Below are 21,252 nucleotides of genomic sequence, written 5' to 3'. Positions count from 1 at the left end.
AACCTGGGACCATGGCGCCGTGAGGCAGCGATGCTCACCACTGTGCCACCGTGCTACCCCTTGTTAGAAATATATATATAGATGTATTTTTATATATGTCTAACTTGAGCATCATTGACTCTGCGTGTTTCCATCGTCATCTTGGGGAAAACTGACTGCATTTTAATGAATCACCACATAAAAAGGCATTGTAAAGTCAAATACTGCCTATCTGTATTAGCAACAATGTTAGCATGGGGCTTTGTTTATTATGCTTTGGTTTCAATCAATTTCTGTGTTTGAATAACAAGCTAATGAATTGTGTGGATACATACAGAGGAAGGCCTTGTTGTTTAAAGTCCTGTATTGTTGTATTTTAGGGTGCGGAAACTGTGCGTGAACTACTGGACGTGGCAAAACAGACAATACCTTCAACCCACTGGCATACTACCCCTGTGGTACTAAAAGCCACGGGAGGACTGCGACTGCTTCCTGAGCAGAAAGCACAAGCTTTGCTTTTAGAGGTATGAACTTGTAATATAGCAGCACTATTGTAGACATTCAGGCACACTGGTGCAGTATTTATTCACCATTACATGAAAATGAGCCAGATTCAGTATGTTGGACCATCCTGATGTTTTGGTATTTATAGTTTACTTGTTTACAGTTTTTATGGAGCGGGTAAATTCCCGGAATGTCGTTCCCAAGCTGACAGTTACAATCCCGTGTAACAAAATCATAATTTGACTTTTACAGTTACTGTAAATTCCAAGCTCTGTTCAGATTTTTCACCATCCTGTAAAATTTTGTAATATTTGTAATAGATCACAAAATGGCATGCTGGACTGTCATCTTTTGAGGAAAAAATATTGTTTCTGGCCAAGGAGAAATCCTCTACCCAGACTGATCTGTGTTTTCAACTGGAGCAGTAAAAATCAGTGCACTAACTAGATACGGCCAAAGTTCAAAACTCATCATGGAGGTTTGAGAATTTCAATTTAAAATCTGGAAGTAAAAAAGTGACCATGAAGTTGTCATAAATATCCCGTTGGTTCACCAACGTTTTATTTTAGGAAATGAAATCTTCTCCTGCTTTCCTTGCCCAGACTGGCATATATACCTGTCTTAACTTTTACCTGTCCTCGAAAACAAATCACTTGTATTAAGCCACCAGTGCTCCAAGAAAAAGGCCAATCACCACCTTCTCAGGACAGTGAGAAATGGATGATGAATGCTGGCCTTGCTGGCAACATCCACATTCCAAGAATGAACTTGCTTGTGTGTGACACTGAACATAAGAACTAGGAGCAGGAGTATGCCACCTGGCCCCTTGAGCCTGCTCCGCCATTCAATAAGACCACAGCTAATCTATTTATGGACTCCGCTCTACTTACCCGCCTGCTCACTATAACCCTTAATTCCTATAACTGTTTAAAAATCTATCTATCTTTGCCTTGAAAACATACATTGAGGTAGCCTCAACTGCTTTACTGGGCAGGGAATTCCACATATTCACAACTTTTTGGGTGAAGAAGTTCCCCCTCAACTCCGTTGCAAATCTGCTCCTCCTTATTTTGAGGCTATGCCCCCTAGTTTTAGTTTCATCCGCCTGTGGAACCAACCTCCCTGTTTCTATCTTATCTACTCCCTTCATAATTTTATGTTTCTATAAGATCCCCCCTCATAAATTCCAATTGAGTATAGTCCCAATCTACTCGGTCTCTCCTCAGAAGCTAATCCTCTCGACCTCAATGGAATTGTGCCCTGTTAGGAAGGATCATTCTTCAGGGAGGTGGTTTTGAAGGGGGGGGGGGGGGGAGGGAGAGAGAGGGGGATTTGGATGGGTGGTGAGGGGAAGCAGTGGGAATGACAATTTAACCTTGAGGGAGCTGGAAAAATTGGAAGAAATTATATATATATATGTCAGATATGGGCATAGAGTAAAATAAATCGGTCATTGTGCTGATGTGTCTATTCTCAAACTAGGTCCAGGAACTATTTGAGGATTCTCCTTTTCTGGTACCGGAAGACTGTGTTACTATTATGAATGGGACATATGAAGGTAGGACCAAAATCCACCATGTGCTTATGTGTTTCCTTTATTGCTAATAATGGTGTCTATATTGGGAGTTAGTTCTGGAGAATTGGACATTTTCTACCATATCATTCAAGATTGAAAGGATGATTTATTTCTATGATTCTGTGTAAATTTGAGCAACAAACATCACTTGAAGTCTATGTTAGTTTAGCAGAATAATAATAATTATAATCTTTATTAGTGTTACAAGTAGGCTTACATTAACACTGCAATGAAGTTACCGTGAAAATCCCCTATTGCCACACTCCGGCGCCTGTTCGGGTACACAGAGGGAGAATTCAGAATGTCCAATCCACCCTAACAGCACGTCTTTCGGGATTTGTGGGAGGAAACTGGAGCACCCGGAGGACACCCACGCAGACATAGGGAGAATGTGAAGACTCCGCACAGTGACCCAAACCAGGAATCGAACCTGGGTCCTTGGCACAGTGAGGCAGCAGTGCTAACCACTGTGCCACCTTCCGCCCAATTTAAGTTACAACTTGGACATTTTTTACTTGTATCACACTAGTGTTGAAAAGCGAGATATTGCCAAGTTTTTTTTGTCTCCTTCCATCAGGATAAATGTAAGAATGCCAAATTTCAAATGATCACAATTGGTACTCCAGGAGAAAAGTGTGCTAATTAGTTGGCAAGTTAACTCTGGCCAAGGAGAAAGCAAAAAGGGGATGAAATGGCTGGAAAACAGGAGGAGAAAGATAAAATAACCAATTCTATCAGAGTTGAATAATGTATTTGTTTTAAATTAAGGGACAATTTAGCGTGGCCAAACCACCTAACCTGCACATCTTTGGATTGTGGGGGTGAAACCCACGCAGACACGGGGAGAATGTGCAAACTCCACACGGACAGTGACCTAGGGCCGGGATTCGAACTCCGGTCCTCCGCTCTGCAGTCCCAGTGTTAAGCACTGTGCCACGTGCCGCCCTGAATAATGTATAATAATATCATACAAACCATAGTATTGGATGGTGGCGCTTCAGGGGCCGTATATGGTCTGCTCCTGCTCCTATTTTGTAAGTTATGTTCTAAAAGCACACTGTTGGGATTCACATCTAGTTCTACCTCTTCCAACTCCTTCACTGCCTCTGTGTTGTCAGACTGCTTGTCTGAAATGCAATTCTGGATGATCCAAAATTTCCTCCCTTAATGCCATTTCCATTCCTGCGACACCAATTTTCCCAGTGTACTGTCCCAGCCTGAAGCAGACCACTTGCAACTTTGTTATGTTTGTCTCTGATTTCGTATTCTCTCCATCAGAATACGTGCAGTTCGATTCCCTGCTGGGTCACTGTTTGTGCGGAGTCTGCATGTTCTCCCAGTGTCTGAGTGGGTATCCTCCGGGTGCTCCGGTTTCCTCCCACAGTCCAAAGACGTGCAGGTTAGGTGGATTGGCCATGCTAAATTGCCCTTTGTGTCCAAAAAAAAAAGGTCAGGAGTGGTTATTGGGTTATGGGGATAGGGTGGAAGTGAGGGCTTAAGTGGGTCGGTGCAGACTCGATGGGCCGAATGGCCTTCTTCTGCACTATATGTTTTATTATTCCAGTGTTCGCCTGGTAGAACCTCCCATCCTTTGCCCTCTATAAATTTGAGCTGATCTAATTGCAATTACACATTATTCCTGTATTCACTGACTTACCTTCGCTTCCAGTCTGGCATTACCTCAATTTCTTATTCAAATACTTAACACCATCCCCTTCACCCCCACTCCAATTGCTTGACCCATCTGTTTCTCTGTAATCTTCTCGAGTCATCAGTCACTCCAAGAACTAGACATTCTTTTTGTCCCCACTTTCTTCGTCTCATCATTGTCAGCTGTGCCTTCAGCCATCTAGGCTCTAAATTTTGGAATTGTTTAGTTAAACCTCACCACCTCCTCTTTAAAGTCGACCTCTTTTGACCCATGGCTGGGATCGAACCCGGGTTCTCGGTGCCGTGAGGCAGCAGTGCTAACCACTGCGCCTCTGTGTCGCCCGCACTCCGATAAAGTTTTTTAAAAATTTAGAGTGCCCAATTCATTTTTTCCAATTAAGGGCAATTTAGTGTGGTCAACCCACCTACGCTGCACATCTTTGGGTTGTGGGGGCGAAACCCACACAAACACGGGGAGAATGTGCAAACTCCTCACGGACAGTGACCCAGAGCCAGGATCGAACCTGGGACCTCTGCGCCGTGAGGCAACAGAGCTAACCCACTGCGCCACCGTGCTGCCTCATTCCGATAAAAGTTAAACAAAGTTTGTAGTTTTTGTCAAATTTTGATTGAATCTCTGAGCCAAATTCCGTCTCATTCACTCCAGTTGTGTCTGTCACTTCAGGTTTCAGTTTGTATTACACAAAGTGCTTAGCCTCTTGGAATATCGGTAAACCAAATTTGCTGCTATTGTAAACGTTGACTTTGGATTCCCACGGATTGTGAAACGACTTGGTGGATTTATTTGCCTTGTTTATGAAAGGAGGGTTTGGAATAGATTCAGCAAAATAGTGGGTTCAGACTTTGGCCGGGTGAGGTGACTATGAAGGAGCTGTATGTGTTTTTTATAATGTCAGACAGAATAGAGCCTGTATGGCTCTTTGAAAGTGGTGTGCAACGGGGGCCACTCCCCTGCCCGCATTTTCTTTCCTTCAAGTATATATCCGATTCCTTATTTAGTAAATTGCTGTTAAATCAGCTTCTTTCCGTTCTGTCAGTGCATTACAGACCATTACCACTTTCTCTGTTACTTATCATTTAAAAAAACTCTCCTCATCTTCTCCCCTCCCCCACAAGGTTTTGCCAATTATCTTATTGAAAGGCAAATATTTGCATTTGGGAGAGGAATGTGCGACAAAAAGGTCAATCGCTTTTTTGCAAAAAGAACCAAAGGGCACAATCAAGATACTGAAACCATAAACTAAATGTCACTTGCAAACATTAACCTGGTGAAGTACTCCTATAAAAAATTAATCGACCAATTCTTAATTCATGAGGGTAATATTAAGAGAGGAGCGAAATGTAATGATCCAGTGAGTTCTGGAGAGAAACTTTACAAGGACCAAGTTGGGAGGGCTAAAGATCAACCTCCTGTTTTTGCGTTCGCTTACCTGCCCGGGTATTAACTGTTTACATGGATATTTCTAGTGTTTGTGTTGATTATACTTCCTTATTTTTGTAGGAATTTTAGCCTGGATCACCGTAAACGTCTTGACTGGTGCGTGACTTCATCGTTTTAACATTGAAAATTAACTATCATTTAGAATTTCTTACGTGACTAAAGGAATGCTGGGTTTTTTTGTACTGAAGATTTATATCCCATTAACATCCAAAGATTTCCAATTCACGGCAGTTTGTGTCACCACTTAATATAAACCTTGCAAAGATAATCTTCCATGATTTAACCATAACAATGCTTCTCTGGGTTCTGCCAGAACTCCCATTAATTGCCCAACTTTGGAAGCCATACAACACTATATGGTGAGAAGACTAGTTCAGTGGGATTAATAAAAAAATGGGCAGGTTTATCGAGCCGAATTGCCAGTATTTCCATTAGAGTAGCAAGTAAGGTTTTTTTATTCACGGAGATTTCTAGCAGTATTTTGAAACCAGAATTTGACTTTAATTTATTTTATAGGTCACTTGTACGGTTCAAATGAAAACACAGTGGGAATCCTGGACTTGGGAGGTGCTTCTACACAGATTACTTTCCTCCCACAGACTGAGGTAAGTAAAGCAAGATCCTGATCCAACCAGGAATGAAACTTGTTAAATCTAGCAAGGAGTTTCCTTTCCATTTGGGCGGCACGGTAGCACAGTGGTTAGCACCGTTGCTTCACAGCTCCAGGGTCCCAGGTTCAAATCCCGGGTTGGGTAACTGACCGTGCAGATTCCGCACATTCTCCCCATGTCTGCGTGGGTTTCCTCCAGCTGCTCCGGTTTCTTCCCACAGTCCAAAGATGTGCGGGTCAGGTGGATTGGCCATGCTAAATTGCCCCTTAGTGTCCAAATAGTTTGGATGGGGTTACTGGATTGCGGGGATAGGATGTGGGTTTAATTAGGGTGCTCTTTCCAAGGGCTGGTGCAGACTCGATGGGCCTACTTCTGCACTGTAAATTCTATGATTCCTGGCCCCAACACCAATCTGTGGGTTCACAAGTTTTAAGTTTCTAAACGTTGTCGTACAAGCACTTGTTTACAGTTGAAACTTCAGGAGTTAAAACTGTTGTGTCGATGAGTCTTTTCAAATCCTCCTCCTCACCTCTCCAATGTTAAACTGAGGCAAGCAAGGAGTTTATATATGTAGTTTCTTTCATTCACTGGAAATAGGTGTCGCTGCCAAAGTTTCCATTCATTGCCCTTATCTGTTTTTTTGTTTTCTTCATGTAACGTCCTTGGTCTCAGAGGATCGTTAATTAAGGCTGTTAATTTTACAAGGGGTAAGTTGAAGAAGCTTGTCCCAAGAACTGTCCCCGCCAGTAAGGTGCCTGAACCCAGGCTGTCCAGTGTTAAGCTCCACACTGTTAACCAACTGAGATGGAGGGCGACACAGTGGTTAGCATTGGTGCCTCACGGCACCAAGGACCTGGGGTCGATCCCAGCACTGGGTCACTGCCCGTGTTGAGTTTGCACATTCTCCCCGTGTCTTCATAGGTCTCACCCCCACAACCCAAAAAAGATGTGCAGGGAAGGTTGATTGGCCGTGCTAAATTGCCCTTAGGGGTAAAAAACAACTGAAATGGCCAGCCATAACTGACTGGTGTACTGGATCAATTCAGGGAGCAATGTGATACATTAGGAAATAGTTTCTTTAAATTGTGTTGATGAAAACCCACTGCAATTAGATAATTTTGAGTTCTGATGGAAGGTCGTTGACCTGATGTGTTAATTCTATTTCTCTCTCCACTAAATGCTGTTCACCCTGCTGGGTATTTCTCGCTCTTTATTTCGGATGTCCATATTTTGCTTTTGGATGAGATTATTTATGGCAGCTTGAGAGAGCAGACAGACTTTAACGTGTCACCCGGAAGATGCCAGCTCCAACAGTACAGCACTCCCGCAGATATTGTGCTCAAGTGTCTGGAATGGGACTTGAACACACACAACCTTTTTGGCAGCTGACAATGTGACCAACTGAGCCATGGTTGACTCCCAGAAAGATTTTCTTTTCATTTCTCACCTGTGAAGTGTCTGTTGTAATGTGTTGTAATACTGTTTTTGCTGGTTCCAGCAGCACCACATTGTTAATTGTAGAGACAGAAACATTCACTCAGCATTTACAAGCTGAAGAACAAGTCTTTCTCTGAGGCTTTTCTTTTTCTTGTTATCCTTTGGATTTTCACCTCAATCTTATCACAATAGCATAATTATGCGGTATATCTTGTTTTTTTAAATCTAACCCAATCCCAATATGGTGTAATGGGCAGGAGCCCAACTCACTCAACTTCAGTATCAGCCTTGCGTCAAAGAGGAATCGGGGAGGGAATATTTGTATTTAACCTTTTTGTGTTGAGGAATATTTGTATTGTAACCTTTTTGTGTTGAGCTGACATGTTTATTTTTTCAATCTTGCAGAGTACACTTCATGCTGCACCTGAGGAATACATCAGTTCCTTTGATATGTTTAACAGTTCCTACAGACTCTACACCCACAGGTGTGTTTCATAATATTAGACTTTCAACAACCATTGCAATAAAAATGCAACCAATAATATTTGGTGTTGTTGAGTGCACTATATTTGTTGTAAAAGTATCGGTCGTAATTCTAGCTAATTGGTACTCTGCATCTTTGTTCATCTCGGTGATCCGGTTCAGGGCTTCCTGAATGCAATTGTCTGAAATCCCACCTGTTTGCGTTCATGATTGAATGTTTAAGTATTGACCTCTTTTTAAGAACAAAGATTTATCCCTAGGTGTAAATTTATTAACATATGATGTTAATCAGTTATTATTCAAGTGCCTCTAAATAATTCCATTGGGTTTGCCTCCACTCCCATCTAAAAATCCATTCCTGGTGTTGATTATTTCTTGTGTGAAGAATTTCACAACACCAGTCCAAAGTTTTGTGGGAGGAATTGGACCTTGACATCTGGAGACATAAACAATTTTTTTAGGGTATATGACTTTTGAAATGTGTCCTACCCAATATTGGATCAGGCAATTTTGCAGGCATTTCTGATGGTCACCTAAAACAAATGTTAAGCCTGTTGTATATGTTATTAAGGGGCCTATCGCTTGACCACTGGTCACATTGAGCTGGGCCTCCTCCACTCAGATTTTCCTGCCATGTGCTTTGCAAGTTTTTTTTTCAAAATCCCTTCATGTGGAGTCAAGAGAAACGAGAGTTCTTCTAGTCTGTGACACCATGGCACTCGTGAGAATGACTGTGTGTCACAGTCATTCCTCCCTCATTCTCCTCCTCCCAAACTTACCTGAGGGCCACTGCCCAGGAGGGAGGTAGTTCAAAGTGGATCTGTTGATGTGTGCTAGCTGCCTCTCGAGGTATGACTGATACAGACACCAATTTTAATAGAATCCTGGACATGCACATTTCAGGCACAGGCACACTGCATCTTGTATTTTTCCCCTTTTGGCCTGTTGTTACTATATTTAGTATGGATGGACGTTCTTTACTACTAGTTGATGTTTGTATCTCCACATCTCCTAAGATTGATCATCTGTTTATCTAGTTTGATGCCTTGTGAAGATGGGGATCCTTTGTGATTCTTTTATAACCAATTGCTACCTCTTCTTATCTTGCAAATGGGTGACCAAATTGACTCGTACTAGATTATTATTTCACAAAAGCCTGCAGCCTTCTGGTGCCTCATTCAAATTCAATTAAGGAAAGTAAGGGTGGAAATTGTGGAGGAACTGGCTGTATGTAATCTCCCAATCCTCCTTGGATATAGGCGTGATGCCGGAGGACCAGAGAATTGCAAGTATTTTGTCCTTTTTTCCCCAAAAAGGGTGTCCAGGTAAGCCCAGGAAGTGCAAGCCAGTGAGTTTAACCTGGGTATTGGGAAGGCTTTTTGATCCAGAACTAGAATGCACTGCCTAAGCATGGTTTTTTATTCTTTCACCAATAATTTGATTTGTGAAGGATCAGCGATATAGTTCCAAGGCAGGATGCTCAAGGTAACATTACAGATCATGGTGTTCGCATGCATCTGCTCCCATTGTCCTTCCAGATGGTGTAGGTCTTGGGTTTGGAAGGTGATTTTGAAGGTCCCTTGGTGAGATGCTGCAGTACATCTTATGAATGGTACTCACTGCTATTGTGCGTCAGTAGTGGAGGGAATGGGTGATTTAAGGTGGTGGATAGGGTGACAATCAAGCCTTACCCTAGATGGTGCCCAGCTTCTTGAGTGTTGGATTTACACTCATCCAGGCAAGTGAAGTGTTCCATCACACTGCTGTCTTGTGCCTTGTAGATAGTGAACAGGCTTTTGGGAGTCAGAAGGTGGGTTACTCTCTGCAGAATGCCAGCTTCTGAGCTGCTCTTGTGTTATATTGCTGGTCTAGTTCAGTTTTTCAGTTAATGGTAAAGCTCCCCACACACACACACACACACACACCATCCCCAGGATGTTGATGGTGAGGGATTCAGTGATGGTGATGCTATTGAATGTCAAGAGAGGGTTAGACGAGAGAGCTAGATTCTCTCTTGTTGGCAATGATCATTGCCTGGCACTTGTGGGGTGTGAATGCTACTTTGCGCTTACAATCCAAGCCTGAATGTTGAGGGGCTTGGAATTTGGAAGCAGTCAAAGTCAGCATGAATTTACGAAAGGGAAATCATGCTTGACAAATATACTAGAATTATTTGAAGATGTAACTAGTAGAGTTGACCAGAGGGAACCAATGGATGTGGTTTATTTAGACTTTCAGAAGGCTTTCGACAAGGTATCACAAAGCAGATTACTATGTAAAATTAAAGCGCATGGAATTCCGGGTAGTGTCTTGAGAAGGATAGAAAGCTGGTTAACAGTCAGCAAGCAAAAAGTTGGAATAAATGGGTCTTTTTCAGATTCGCAGGCAGTGACTAGTGGGGCACTGTAGGGATCTGTGCTAGAACCCCAACTGTTCACAAATATTAGAACTAAATGTATTATCTACAAACTTGCAGATGATACAAAATTGGGTGGGAGGGTGAGCTGTGAGGAGGATGCAGAGATGCTTCAGCGGGATTTGGACAGGCTGAGTGAGGGGTCATATGCATGGCAAATGCAGTATAATGTGGATAAATGTGAGGTTATCTGCTTCGGTACCAAAAATAGGAAGGCAGATTATTATTTGAATGGGTGTAAATTGAGAGAGGTGGATACTCAGCGAGACCTTAGTGTCCCTGTGTATCAGTCGCTGAAAGTAAGTGTGTATGTAAAGCAGACAGTAAAGAAGGCAAATGGTATGTTGGCCTTCATAGCGGGAGGATTTGAATATAGGAACAGGGATGTTTCACTGCAATTATATAGGGCATTAGTGAGGCCACACCTGGAATATTGTGAGCAGTTTTGGTGTCCTATCTGAGGAAGGATAGTCTTGCTGTGGTGAGAGTGCAGCAAAGGTTTACCAGGCTGATTCCTCGGATGGCGGGACTAAGTCGATTAGGATCATATTCATTGGTTTAGAAGAGAGGAGATCTCATAGAAATTTATAAACGTCTAACAGGGTTAGATAGAAACTTATAAACGTTTAACGGGATTAGACGGGGTATCATACAAAAGTTACAGCACCGAAGGAGGCCATTCAGCTGATCTTGTCCCTGCCAGCCTGAGGACACACAGGTGCCCTTTCTAATCCCACTGTCCTGCACCTGGCCCATAGCCCTGTAGGTTAGAACATTCACGGTGCAGGTCCAGGTACTTTCTCTTTAATTTAGTGTACCCAATCATTTTGTGCAATTAAGGGGCAATTTAGCGTGGCCAATCCACCTCCTGCACCTCTTTGGGTTGTGGGGGCGAAACCCAGACAAACACGGGAAGAATGTGCAAACTTGCCAACCACGACATTTAGTCCAGAGACCAGGTTTTGAACCTTGGACCTTTCTGATCAGCAAGATTACATTCCATGTGGTGCAGCGAATATACTTGCCGAGCCCATTTTGAGGAAGGCACTGGTGCATTTACCATAAAACTGCTGAAGCACTGCCAGATTAGCCATTCTCTCCATCAAAAAGTGGGTTAAGGTTCTGTGGTGAATGTGATTCACACCGGATTATAAACTGTATATACATGCGCCTATATTGTAAGTGCAGTTGCACTACCTGACCACCAGGGGGAGTAGCTCTGGGAATGTTCGAGAATTGTACTGGGCTTCTCCCTTAGTTCCTCCCAGGACTCCTCCCCCTGGAGCTGCTGTATAAAGATCAGTGCCACATGGTCAGCCAGCCAGTTCACCGAAAGTTCAATGGCTAACCGGTTGGCTCTATGGTGAGTATATTAAAACCGCTATTCTAATCCTACAAGCACGTGTCCGTAGAATTGTTGGTTCCAACAGGTTCCTCTTACTTTGGCTCCCGAAGATTGGTTGCAGCAATCAACATTGAAACAAAATAGTTTATTCTACTTTTGCAGAAATAAAATTATAATGCATGTTTAATATCAGTATGATTCTTGCAGAAGATCCTGATGTATTCCTGACTATTAGTTATTTAGGTTTTGGACTGAAAGTAGCAAGATTGGCTGTCCTGGGAGCATTGGACGCAAAAGGTGTGTTCAATATTCTTTTAATTCCTGCCTACATATTTTTTGGTTTTGTAGTTCAAAGAAAAATACTAAATTCTAGACTTATTCTGCCCCCCTCCAGTTTTCTTTCTAATCATTATTGCTTACTTTGATGCTTCATTGAGTTCGGAATCCAGGTAAGCTTTTTGTTGTTGGACAGAATTTAATGCACTGGAAGTTGAAGTGAATTGTGCACAAATTGTATATATGGACTCCCAGTACTCTGGAATCCAATCCATTGTCACTGGAGAATTTCTTTAGTTTTTCACAGGACATGAGCTCAGCCAGCAGTTTTATGGCCCATCCCTAATTGCCCTTGTGAAGGTGGTGTTGAGTCATGGGTTGGCACAGGGGTTAACACTGCTGCCTCACAGCTCCAGGAACCTGGGCTGAATTCCAGCCTTGGGTGACTGTCTATGTGGAGTTTGCATGTTCTCCCCCTGTCTGTGTGGGTTTCCTCTGGGTGCTCCGGTTTCCTCCCACAGTCCGAAGATGTGCAGGTTAGGTGGATTGGCCACGCTAAATTGCCCCTTAAGTGTCCAAAGATTAGTTTGGGATATGGGGATAGCACGGGGGGAGTGGGCCTTGGTAGGGTGCTCTTTCGGAGGGTCAGAGTAGACTCAATGGACCGAATGACCTCCTTGTGCACTGTATGGATTCTATGATCTTGAAACGCTACAGTGTGTGCGAGATGTAGGTACACCCACAATGCTGTTAGGAATGAATCCCAGTCTTTGAACCAGCAACATAATGAAGGAACGCGGATGTGTTTCCAAGTTCAGGAGGTAACTGTTGTGGGTTTGGAAGGTGCTGTGGCAGTAATACAGAAAAAGCACAACAGTTTAAAAGTCAAATGATGGGCATATCTAAACCAAACCATGTATTGGTCTTGCTCAAGTTCCATGCATTTCCCTCCTTATTGTTGCCGCTCCCCCAATGCAAGATAAGCTGAGGCCAATTGTGGTGCCCCACCATCGCCCTGGCTGAGACTAAACGGCGCTGCAAAGGCTGGAAGGTAAAATCACTCCAGATTGATTTGGGGGGCTCGAGCCATTGGAGTGGCTCCATTTCTTGTCATAGCACAAGTTTTGTTTTTCTCAGTTCAGTTTGCAGTGAGAGAATTTGTTCCTGGGATATTGTTGTTGTTGAGGTAGAAACTATTATTAATTCAGATGCAGTGAGACAGCAAGACTGCCTTGAGATCTAGATTATTACTGCAGATGGGCCCGAGGTGGCGGCTCCCTTTCTCCCCTCACTAAAAGAGGGGAACCTCCTGGGGCCACTGCTCTTCCTATTGACTGTTGCAGACAAATAGTGAATTGAGATGGTCAACACTCTATGGAACTTAATGGTTTGTGTACTTCTCTGTCCAACCTGCCATCTAATTTAATAAATAGGACTGAATCGGTGATCAAAAATTGTCAACCTTTGAGATGAACTCTCAGTACTCTCAACTGTGATGGAACAAAATTAAGTGGGTTTGTCCCTTTCTCTAGGTTGGACGTTTGAATGCATGAATATCACTGTAGACAATTGCACTTGTTTCCTTAGTTTGATTTATTGTACCCTTCTAAACACTGACCATTCTTCCATACAGACAGTGAGAACAGAAGATATAGGAGTTCATGCTTACCACAGTCCTTGAAAGCTGAATGGAAATTTGGAGGAGTCAACTATAAGGTTGGAGGAATGAAAGAAGGTAGGGTAATGCTGTAGCTCAATTAAGCAACTGTGACTTTGCACAGAACTTGATTCAATATTTCTATAAACTGAACCTCCATGAATAAAATATCATGCTCGCAAATTAATTGGTTAGTGCTTCAACAAAGAGTATATAATCTTTTACATCGCATTTATTCATCAAGTGGTGAACCATCTGGACGTTCAGCACAGCTGAGGTCAAACCACGTTGTTGGGAATTGTAGGAATCTCTCCAGGGTTTAACTGATTAGTTTTGCACCACAAATGAAGTTGTCATGTAATTTTTTTTTTTACTAAGACCTCTACTGCGATTATTGTAGATTCAGGCCCTACATCATATCAAGGAGCTCAGTACCACTTCTAGATGGCAATGCCAGTCCAACACATCAAACTGGGACAATTTTTAGCTTTAGTTTTAAAATTAAACAAAATACAAATTGTAAATTTTAACTTGGTACTTCACCTAGTTGAAAGTGGAATGGCAAATCTGTTCAGATAATGTGTATAAAACTGCTTGGATTTTGCACTGGGACTACTATCTTTCTACTTGTGTTGGGATCCACTGAGAGTATGTCTGGCTGTCCTAATGGTACTTTTTTCTTTTTGAACATGCAAGAACATGTTGAGGTACTGTACCATACAGATGAAGATTGAACCATGATTTATTCCTGGTCTGTACATAATGTGAGGGCCATTAAAATGTGGCTAGAAAAGGGAAATTTTATGAACCTGATGGAATGACCTGTTTGCGTCAGCTGTTGCACAGTTCGTAGTACTGTTGCCGCTGACTGCGAAGATTGTGGAATTTAAGTCCTACTCCGGAGACATGGGCACAAAGGTTTAGGTCGATACTCCAGTACAATATTGGAGGAGCGTTGCACTGTTGGAGATGCTGTATTTTGGATGAGACGTTAAACAGAGGCACAGTCTTGAATGTTAAGTAATGGGTTAAGAGACATTGCAATTAGTTGTCTCATTTATGTTAAGTGTTCAATGATTGACACTGATATGTAAAGGGGCTTCAGGTGGACTCTGGAGCTTGTGATGATCTGTAGAGTTCTGTGCAGAGTGAGTTTGAACCATTAACGGTGTGTTGGTGAAAAAGGAGCTGAACTCTTGCCTTTTCATACCACAGCATCCAGTACATGTTAACAGTGGTAGCAGAGGATGGTTGCTGTGTAAATGTGAAGGCTTGAAAGATACAATTTTTCCAGATCAAATGAAGGAGTGAAAAAAAAAAGGGAAACATGGCTGAACCCAGGACAAAGATGGCTGGTTATGATTATCCTCCCCTATTTTCTGAAAGGGATTCATATGACCAATGGAGAAGTGCAGTGGTTATGTGGACTAAGGTGACTGCTTTAGGAAAGAGAAAACAAGGTATGGCATTGGCTCTTTCTTTACCATATGGCAGTAAAATCCGAAACAAAGTGCTTTCTGAGCTGGAGTTGGAAGAGTTAGACTCAGAAGAAGGTCTGGCGACTTTATTACTTTATATGGACAAGATTTATAAGAAAGATGACTTGTTAAGTGCGTATGAAGCATGGTCGGATTTTGATAAGTTCCGGAAAATGGAGGATTTATCTATGGAAGACTATAATGGAATTTGGCAGACTATATAAAAAGCTGCAGAAACACAGGCTGGAATTTCCAGAGTCTGTGTTGGCCTTTAAATTGCTTGACTGTGCTAGAGTGAGCAACATGGATAGGCTCCTGGTTTTGACAGGAGTTCAGTTTACGGATAACGATACCTTATTCGAACAGATGACAGCAGCTTTAAAAATTTTTTGGGGGGAAACGTTCAATTCCAATGGCTCTGATGACCCAAATAGGTCAGCCTGCTATAAGGCAGAATATGGAAGATACACTACTAACAGGATGGCAAAATCGTATGGCTACGAACAGGCCTCAAGACTATAAAAGAAGACCGAGACAAGGAAATTATGAAGACAGAAACCCAGTTAGAACCTACAATAGGAGGATGAACCCCAGAAATGCACGGGGCATGATAAATCGATGTTTTCGATGTGACTCTCAATACCATTATGCTTTCAACTGTCCAACTCGTTATGATAGAGTATTTGAAGCGACACATGACACGGAAGAGTCAGAAGAGGAAAAAGATAGTGACCAGAAAGAAGGCATTGTCCAATTAACAAGCTGTTTTACGCCGATAATGAGGATGTTGGTTGCAGAATCTTTCAACTGTGCTGTATTGGACAGTGGCTGCACATCTACTGTGTGTGGGATTGACTAGTTAAAATGTTATCTGGACTCATTGGATGCTGAAAATCGTAACAAGGTTAAGGAATTTAAAAGTTCCACAAGTTTCAGGTTTGGGGATGATAATACTCTGAAGTCGCTGAAAAGAGTGGTGATCCCTTGCAATATTGCTGGAGTGAATCATTTTATTAGCACGGATGTTGTATCAAGTGAGATACCTTTGCTTCTGAACAGACCGTCGATGAAGAAAGCACACATGAAGCTGGATACGGAACAGGATAAGGCAACAGTTTTTGGAAAGACGGTGGACTTTACACAGTCGGGACATTATTGTATTCCATTATTGACAAATAATGTTTCAAGTAGAGTGGTTAAGGATGTATTAATGACAGTTGATAATGCGACTTTAGCTGGTAAAAAGCTTATTGTAGTAAAACTGCATAGGCAATTTGCACATCTGTCTCCTCGGAGGCTGAAAAATTTATTAAAGGATGCAGGGGTAAGGGATGATGACTATTCTAAGCTGATAGAACAGGTTAGTGATCGCTGTGAAGTTTGCAGGAAGTACAGAAGGATACCAGCACGACCGATAGTAACCCTACCTTTGGCCAGGGATTTTAATGACAGAGCAGACAGACGAGACGAGGAACCAGAGTCATCTGGTACGCACGTGTTACAGAACTATGAGGACCAGTTAACTGATATAGACAGGGTTTCTGTAGAGGAACACGACATTTCTGATAAATTAGATCAGGTCATTTTTCCGAAAGGGCAACTGCCAAAGGTTGGTACAAAAGTGACATACTTGCCTGAAGGGTCTAGTCAATGGAAGGATGCAACTGTTATTAGTAGAGCAGGGAAGGCCACTGGAAAGTGTAAACATTGGTTGAAAGTACAGCATTCAGGGGAGGAAGTTGACAATGGATTGGGAAAACGAAGTTCAAAAATGGAGGGCACAGAAACGCAGTGCTAGTTCAGATAGTACATCGGATAGTGAACAGGTTCGCAGGAAAAGGTCGAGAACTATTGAAAGGACATCCCGCTACAGAAGAGAAAGATCAAGCAGTAGCATTACAGAACGAGATACCAGGCAGGAAAGGGGACGTAGTTTATCAAGATCTCGGAACAGGAGTAAGACTACGAATACTAATAGAAGTAGAAGCCCACATGCACGTGAGATTTTGGTGGCTTCAAATAAATTAGATGACAAAGTTATCAAAGATGCTAAACAGCAAGAATTGCATAGTTGGAGTGAATTTGGGGTATACACGGAAGTACCGGATAGGGGACAAAAAGCTCTATCCCACAGATGGATTTGTACAGAAAAGGTTCTTCCAGATGGAACTTAAAAGGCAAAGGCCAGGCTTGTGGCAAGGGGATTTGAAGAAAACTTAGACGATCAGGACTTAAGGGTAGATTTACCTACAGCAGGAAAGGTTATTTTAAAGATCTTCTTGGCCAGGACTTAAGGGTAGATTCACCTACAGCAGGAAAGGTTATTTTAAAGATCTTCTTGGCTCTATTAGCCACAAAGGCATGGGACTGCAAATCTATAGATATAAAAGCTGCCTTTTTGCTGGGGCATCAGCTCCAGAGAGACATTTTTCTCTGTCCTCCTAAAGAAGCAGCTAATACAGAAGGGGTACTATGGAAGTTGAACAAATGTGTATATGGATTAAATGATGCATCTAGAGTGTGGTACTTTTCGGTGAGGTCAGTCTTGTTAAAGTTAGGCTGTTGCCAGTTGAAAGCAGATCCTGCAATGTTTTACTGGCACTATAAAGGAAATCTTGCTGGCATCTTCATGATGCATGTCGATGATTTTTTGTGGGGTGGGACTAGTGATTTTGAAGCTATTGTAATCTCTGGTTTGAGGAAAGAATTCAGGGTTGGAAGTCAGGCTTCCGGAGCATTTAAATATATTGGTTTGGAAATTGGACAGACTCAGTTAGGGGCAACGTTACATCAGCAATCTTACTTGGAAAGCATCAGTCCAATAGCAATTAGTCGTGGCCGGGTTTCACAAAAAGACGCAATGGTTTCGAAGATAGAAAAAGAGCAACTACGAAGTTTAATTGGGCAACTGAACTGGTTAGGAAGACAGACTAGACCGGACGTGAGTTTTGATGTTTTAGAGTTGAGTACAAAGGTGAATGATCCCAAAGTGGAAGACATAATAAGAGCAAATAAAGTGTTGGCCAAACTAAAAATGCAGGTGTGTGTTTTGAAGTTCCCTGTTTTAGGTGATCCTAGGCATTTGAAACTCGTAGTTTTAAAGTGATGCGTCCTATGCAAATTTATGTGATGGAGTTTCAAGCGCAGGAGGTTTTATAATTTTTCTTTTGGGGAACAATGGTAAATGTTTTCCTCTTGTGTGGGAAACAAAGAAAATAAGGAGAGTGGTCAAAAGCACTTTGGCTGCTGAGACATTAAGCTTAGTGGAAGCGGTGGATATGGCCTTTTGTATAAGTCAGATATTGACAGAAATTTTGGGATTAGAGAATTTAGGTAATATACCTATTGACTGTCACATTGACAATAAATCTCTGTGGGAAAACGTGCACTCTACAAAAAGTGTCAATGAAAAGAGGTTACGGATAGACATCGCAAGTTTAAAGCAGATGTTGGACAGAGGGGAAATAACAAAAATTAAATGGGTTGACAGTAGCTATCAACTGTCAGACTGTTTCATGAAAAGAGGGGCTAGTTCACAGAAACTTTTAGATATCGTGAATGAAGGGCACCTGTTTCTGTGAATGTTTTTTTGTCTTCTACTTTATAAAAAAAAAGGGAGGGGAATCAGGTGTGTGTTTTAGTTTCTTGAAATTTTAGTTTCTTGAAATTTTGTTTTTACCTAATTGTTTTTTTTCTCCAAGGAAGGGGAGACTGTTAAGTAATGGGTTAAGAGACATTGCAATTAGTTGTCTCATTTATGTTAAGTGTTCAATGATTGACACTGATATGTAAAGGGGCTTCAGGTGGACTCTGGAGCTTGTGATGATCTGTAGAGTTCTGTGCAGAGTGAGTTTGAACCATTAAAGGTGTGTTGGTGAAAAAGGAGCTGAACTGAGACTTCCGGTTGCGGCTATGACCAGCTAAGTCGCACATTTGGCAGCTCCTGCGACAAAGGTGTTTAAGGGCCGATTGGAGGGCCCCGACGGTACTGTAAAGACGAATCCCGGTGGGGGAAGGCTCCCTGAGGAGAGTGAGACCAACTTTATGGTCGGTACTCGGAGAGGGGCGACAAAAAAAGCAGCAGCAGCTCCCCAAAAAAAGCGGGGGAAGAGGACCAAAATGGCGGCCGGTGGTGCACTAGAAGATTGGAGAAAATGGGCGGAGGAGCAGCAGGCCGCTCTCCTCCGGTGTTTTACGGAGCTGAAAGTGGAACTCTTAGAGTCCATGAACGCGACGACCACAAGGCTGATGGGGGCCCAGGCGACCCAAGAGGCGTCGATAAGAGAGCTGCAGCAGGAGATGGCGGTGAGGGAGGAGGAAGCCACGGTCCTCGTGGGAAAGGTGGAGGTGCACGAGGCACTCCACCTGAAATGGCAGAGCCGCTTTGAGGAGCTGGACACGCGAATGAGGCGGAAGAACTTGAGGATCCTGGGCCTAGCAGAAGGCCTGGAGGGGCCTGATCTCCCGAAATATGTAGCGGAGATGTTGAGCTCCCTGATGGGAGAGGGGGCCGGTCCATCGCCCCTGGAGCTGGAAGAAGCATATCGGGTCATGGCTAGGCGGCCTAGGGCAAGCGAGCCCCCGAGGGCGGTGCTGGTGCGGTTCCAGCGTCTCTGCGATCGGGAGAAAGTGCTGAGGTGGGCCAAGAGGGAGAAAAGCAGCAAATGGGAGAATTCGACGGTGCGGATATATCAGGACTGGAGTGCGGAGGTGGCAAAGCGGCGGGCCCGGTTTAACCGAACGAAGGCGGTGCTGCACGCAAAAAGGATCAAGTTTGGAATGCTGCAGCCAGCGCGCTTGTGGGTCACCTACAAGGACCAGCACCATTACTTTGAGACCCCAGAGGAGGCTTGGACTTTTGTTCGGGAGGAAAAGCTGGACCTGAACTAGAACTTGGGAACGCCGGCGGTCGAGGCCGCCCGAGTACCCTTGACTGATCAAGTGGCCCATGTCTTTCTTAGGCCAGGTCGGAACTTGGTTAAAGTTGATGGATCGTTTGGTTTCTTTGAAACTTGTGTTATGGGGGGTTTCTTTGTTCCTTTTTGTGTGTCTCTTCCCGTTGCCAACTTCCCTTAATTATTGTTGTTGTAGGGGGGGCTTTTTTACTGTTTTTTGATCTGTTCTTTAAGGGTTATGGTTACTGTTGGTTAAGTATGTTATTATTGGGTAGTTATTTAGTTATTTAGTTATGCAGGCATAGTTATGTATTTATGTATTTATTTGCGATTTGTTATTTATATTGTTATATTGTTAAGTTGGGGAGGCGGGACGGGGGGGGAGCAAGTGGGTTATGCGTGTTTTCTTTTTCTCTTTTTTCTTCCTCTCGTTTTAAGGGGGCTTTGTTATCGGTGTGGATGGGGACGGGGGTGGAATTGAAGATGGCGGGGTAGGGTGTGGCCGGGCGAAAGCGCGGGCTCTCCCCTGTTTCCCGCGCGCGGGACGGAGGAAGGGGGAGGAGAGAAGAGTGGGGTGTGGCCAGCAATGGCGGCTTTTCCCGCGCTGAAGCGGAGTCAGAGAGGGATGGCAAGGGGGGTTAGGGGGGGATACCGGGTTGCTGCTGGAAAGGCTGAGGACGGGAAGGGAAGAACGGGAGGAGAGAGGGGGGGGGGCCATCGCCATGGGGAACGGGTCAGAAGGGGAGGGTCGACCCGGGGCGAACAGGGGACAGAACATGGCTAATAGACAGGGGAAAGGGACGGGTCGCTCCGCGACCCGGTTGATTACTTGGAATGTGAGGGGGCTGAACGGACCGGTCAAGAGATCAAGGGTTTTTTCACACCTAAAGGGACTGCAGGCGGATGTGGCAATGTTGCAGGAGACTCACTTGAGAGTAGTAGACCAGGTGCGCCTGAGAAGGGGGTGGGTGGGACAGGTGTTCCACTCAGGCTTGGACGCAAAGAACCGGGGGGTGGCGATTTTGGTGGGAAAGAGGGTGTCGTTCGTGGCGGCGCAGGTGGTAGCAGATAAGGAGGGTAGGTACGTGATGGTGAAGGGTAGGCTGCAGGGAGAGAATGTGGTGCTGGTAAATGTATATGCCCCGAATTGGGATGACGCGGGTTTTATGAGGCGCCTGTTGGGCCTCATTCTGGGTCTGGAGGCAGGAGGCCTGATCATGGGGGGGGACTTCAACACAGTGCTCGACCCTGGGCTGGACAGATCGAGTTCCAGGACGAATAGGAGGCCGGCAGCGGCGGAGGTGCTAAGGGGGTTCATGGAGCAGATGGGGGGGGTAGACCCTTGGAGATTTGGCAGGCCAAGGGCGAGGGAGTATTCTTTTTTCTCCCACGTCCACAGGGTGTACTCCAGAATAGACTTTTTTGTACTGAGCAGGGGGCTGATTTCGAGAGTGCAGGACACGGAGTACTCGGCCATTGCGAT

The 21,252-nt window shown here is 43.7% G+C and overlaps 1 protein-coding gene across 2 annotated transcripts in view; it reads left to right on the top strand.

The window, feature by feature from the left end:
- entpd5a (ectonucleoside triphosphate diphosphohydrolase 5a) overlaps positions 1 to 21,252 on the top strand; it is a 44,888-nt gene that overhangs the window by 14,034 nt on the left and 9,602 nt on the right. The window contains exons 4-11 of one of the 2 annotated variants that reach the window (XM_038774037.1): positions 360 to 503; positions 1,966 to 2,041; positions 5,232 to 5,267; positions 5,688 to 5,776; positions 7,625 to 7,704; positions 11,699 to 11,760; positions 11,901 to 11,912; positions 13,373 to 13,474. In XM_038774037.1, coding sequence (XP_038629965.1) covers positions 360 to 503; positions 1,966 to 2,041; positions 5,232 to 5,267; positions 5,688 to 5,776; positions 7,625 to 7,704; positions 11,699 to 11,760; positions 11,901 to 11,912; positions 13,373 to 13,474 — 601 coding nt within the window. The remainder of the gene's footprint in view (positions 1 to 359; positions 504 to 1,965; positions 2,042 to 5,231; positions 5,268 to 5,687; positions 5,777 to 7,624; positions 7,705 to 11,698; positions 11,761 to 11,900; positions 11,913 to 13,372; positions 13,475 to 21,252) is intronic. The other variant, XM_038774043.1, reaches the window with a different exon arrangement.

The sequence above is a fragment of the Scyliorhinus canicula genome, chromosome 2 (genome assembly GCF_902713615.1).
Source record: "Scyliorhinus canicula chromosome 2, sScyCan1.1, whole genome shotgun sequence".
NCBI lineage: Eukaryota > Metazoa > Chordata > Chondrichthyes > Carcharhiniformes > Scyliorhinidae > Scyliorhinus > Scyliorhinus canicula.
The sequence above is the reverse complement of the archived record's forward strand: the minus strand, read 5'-3'. Positions and strand labels throughout refer to the sequence as shown.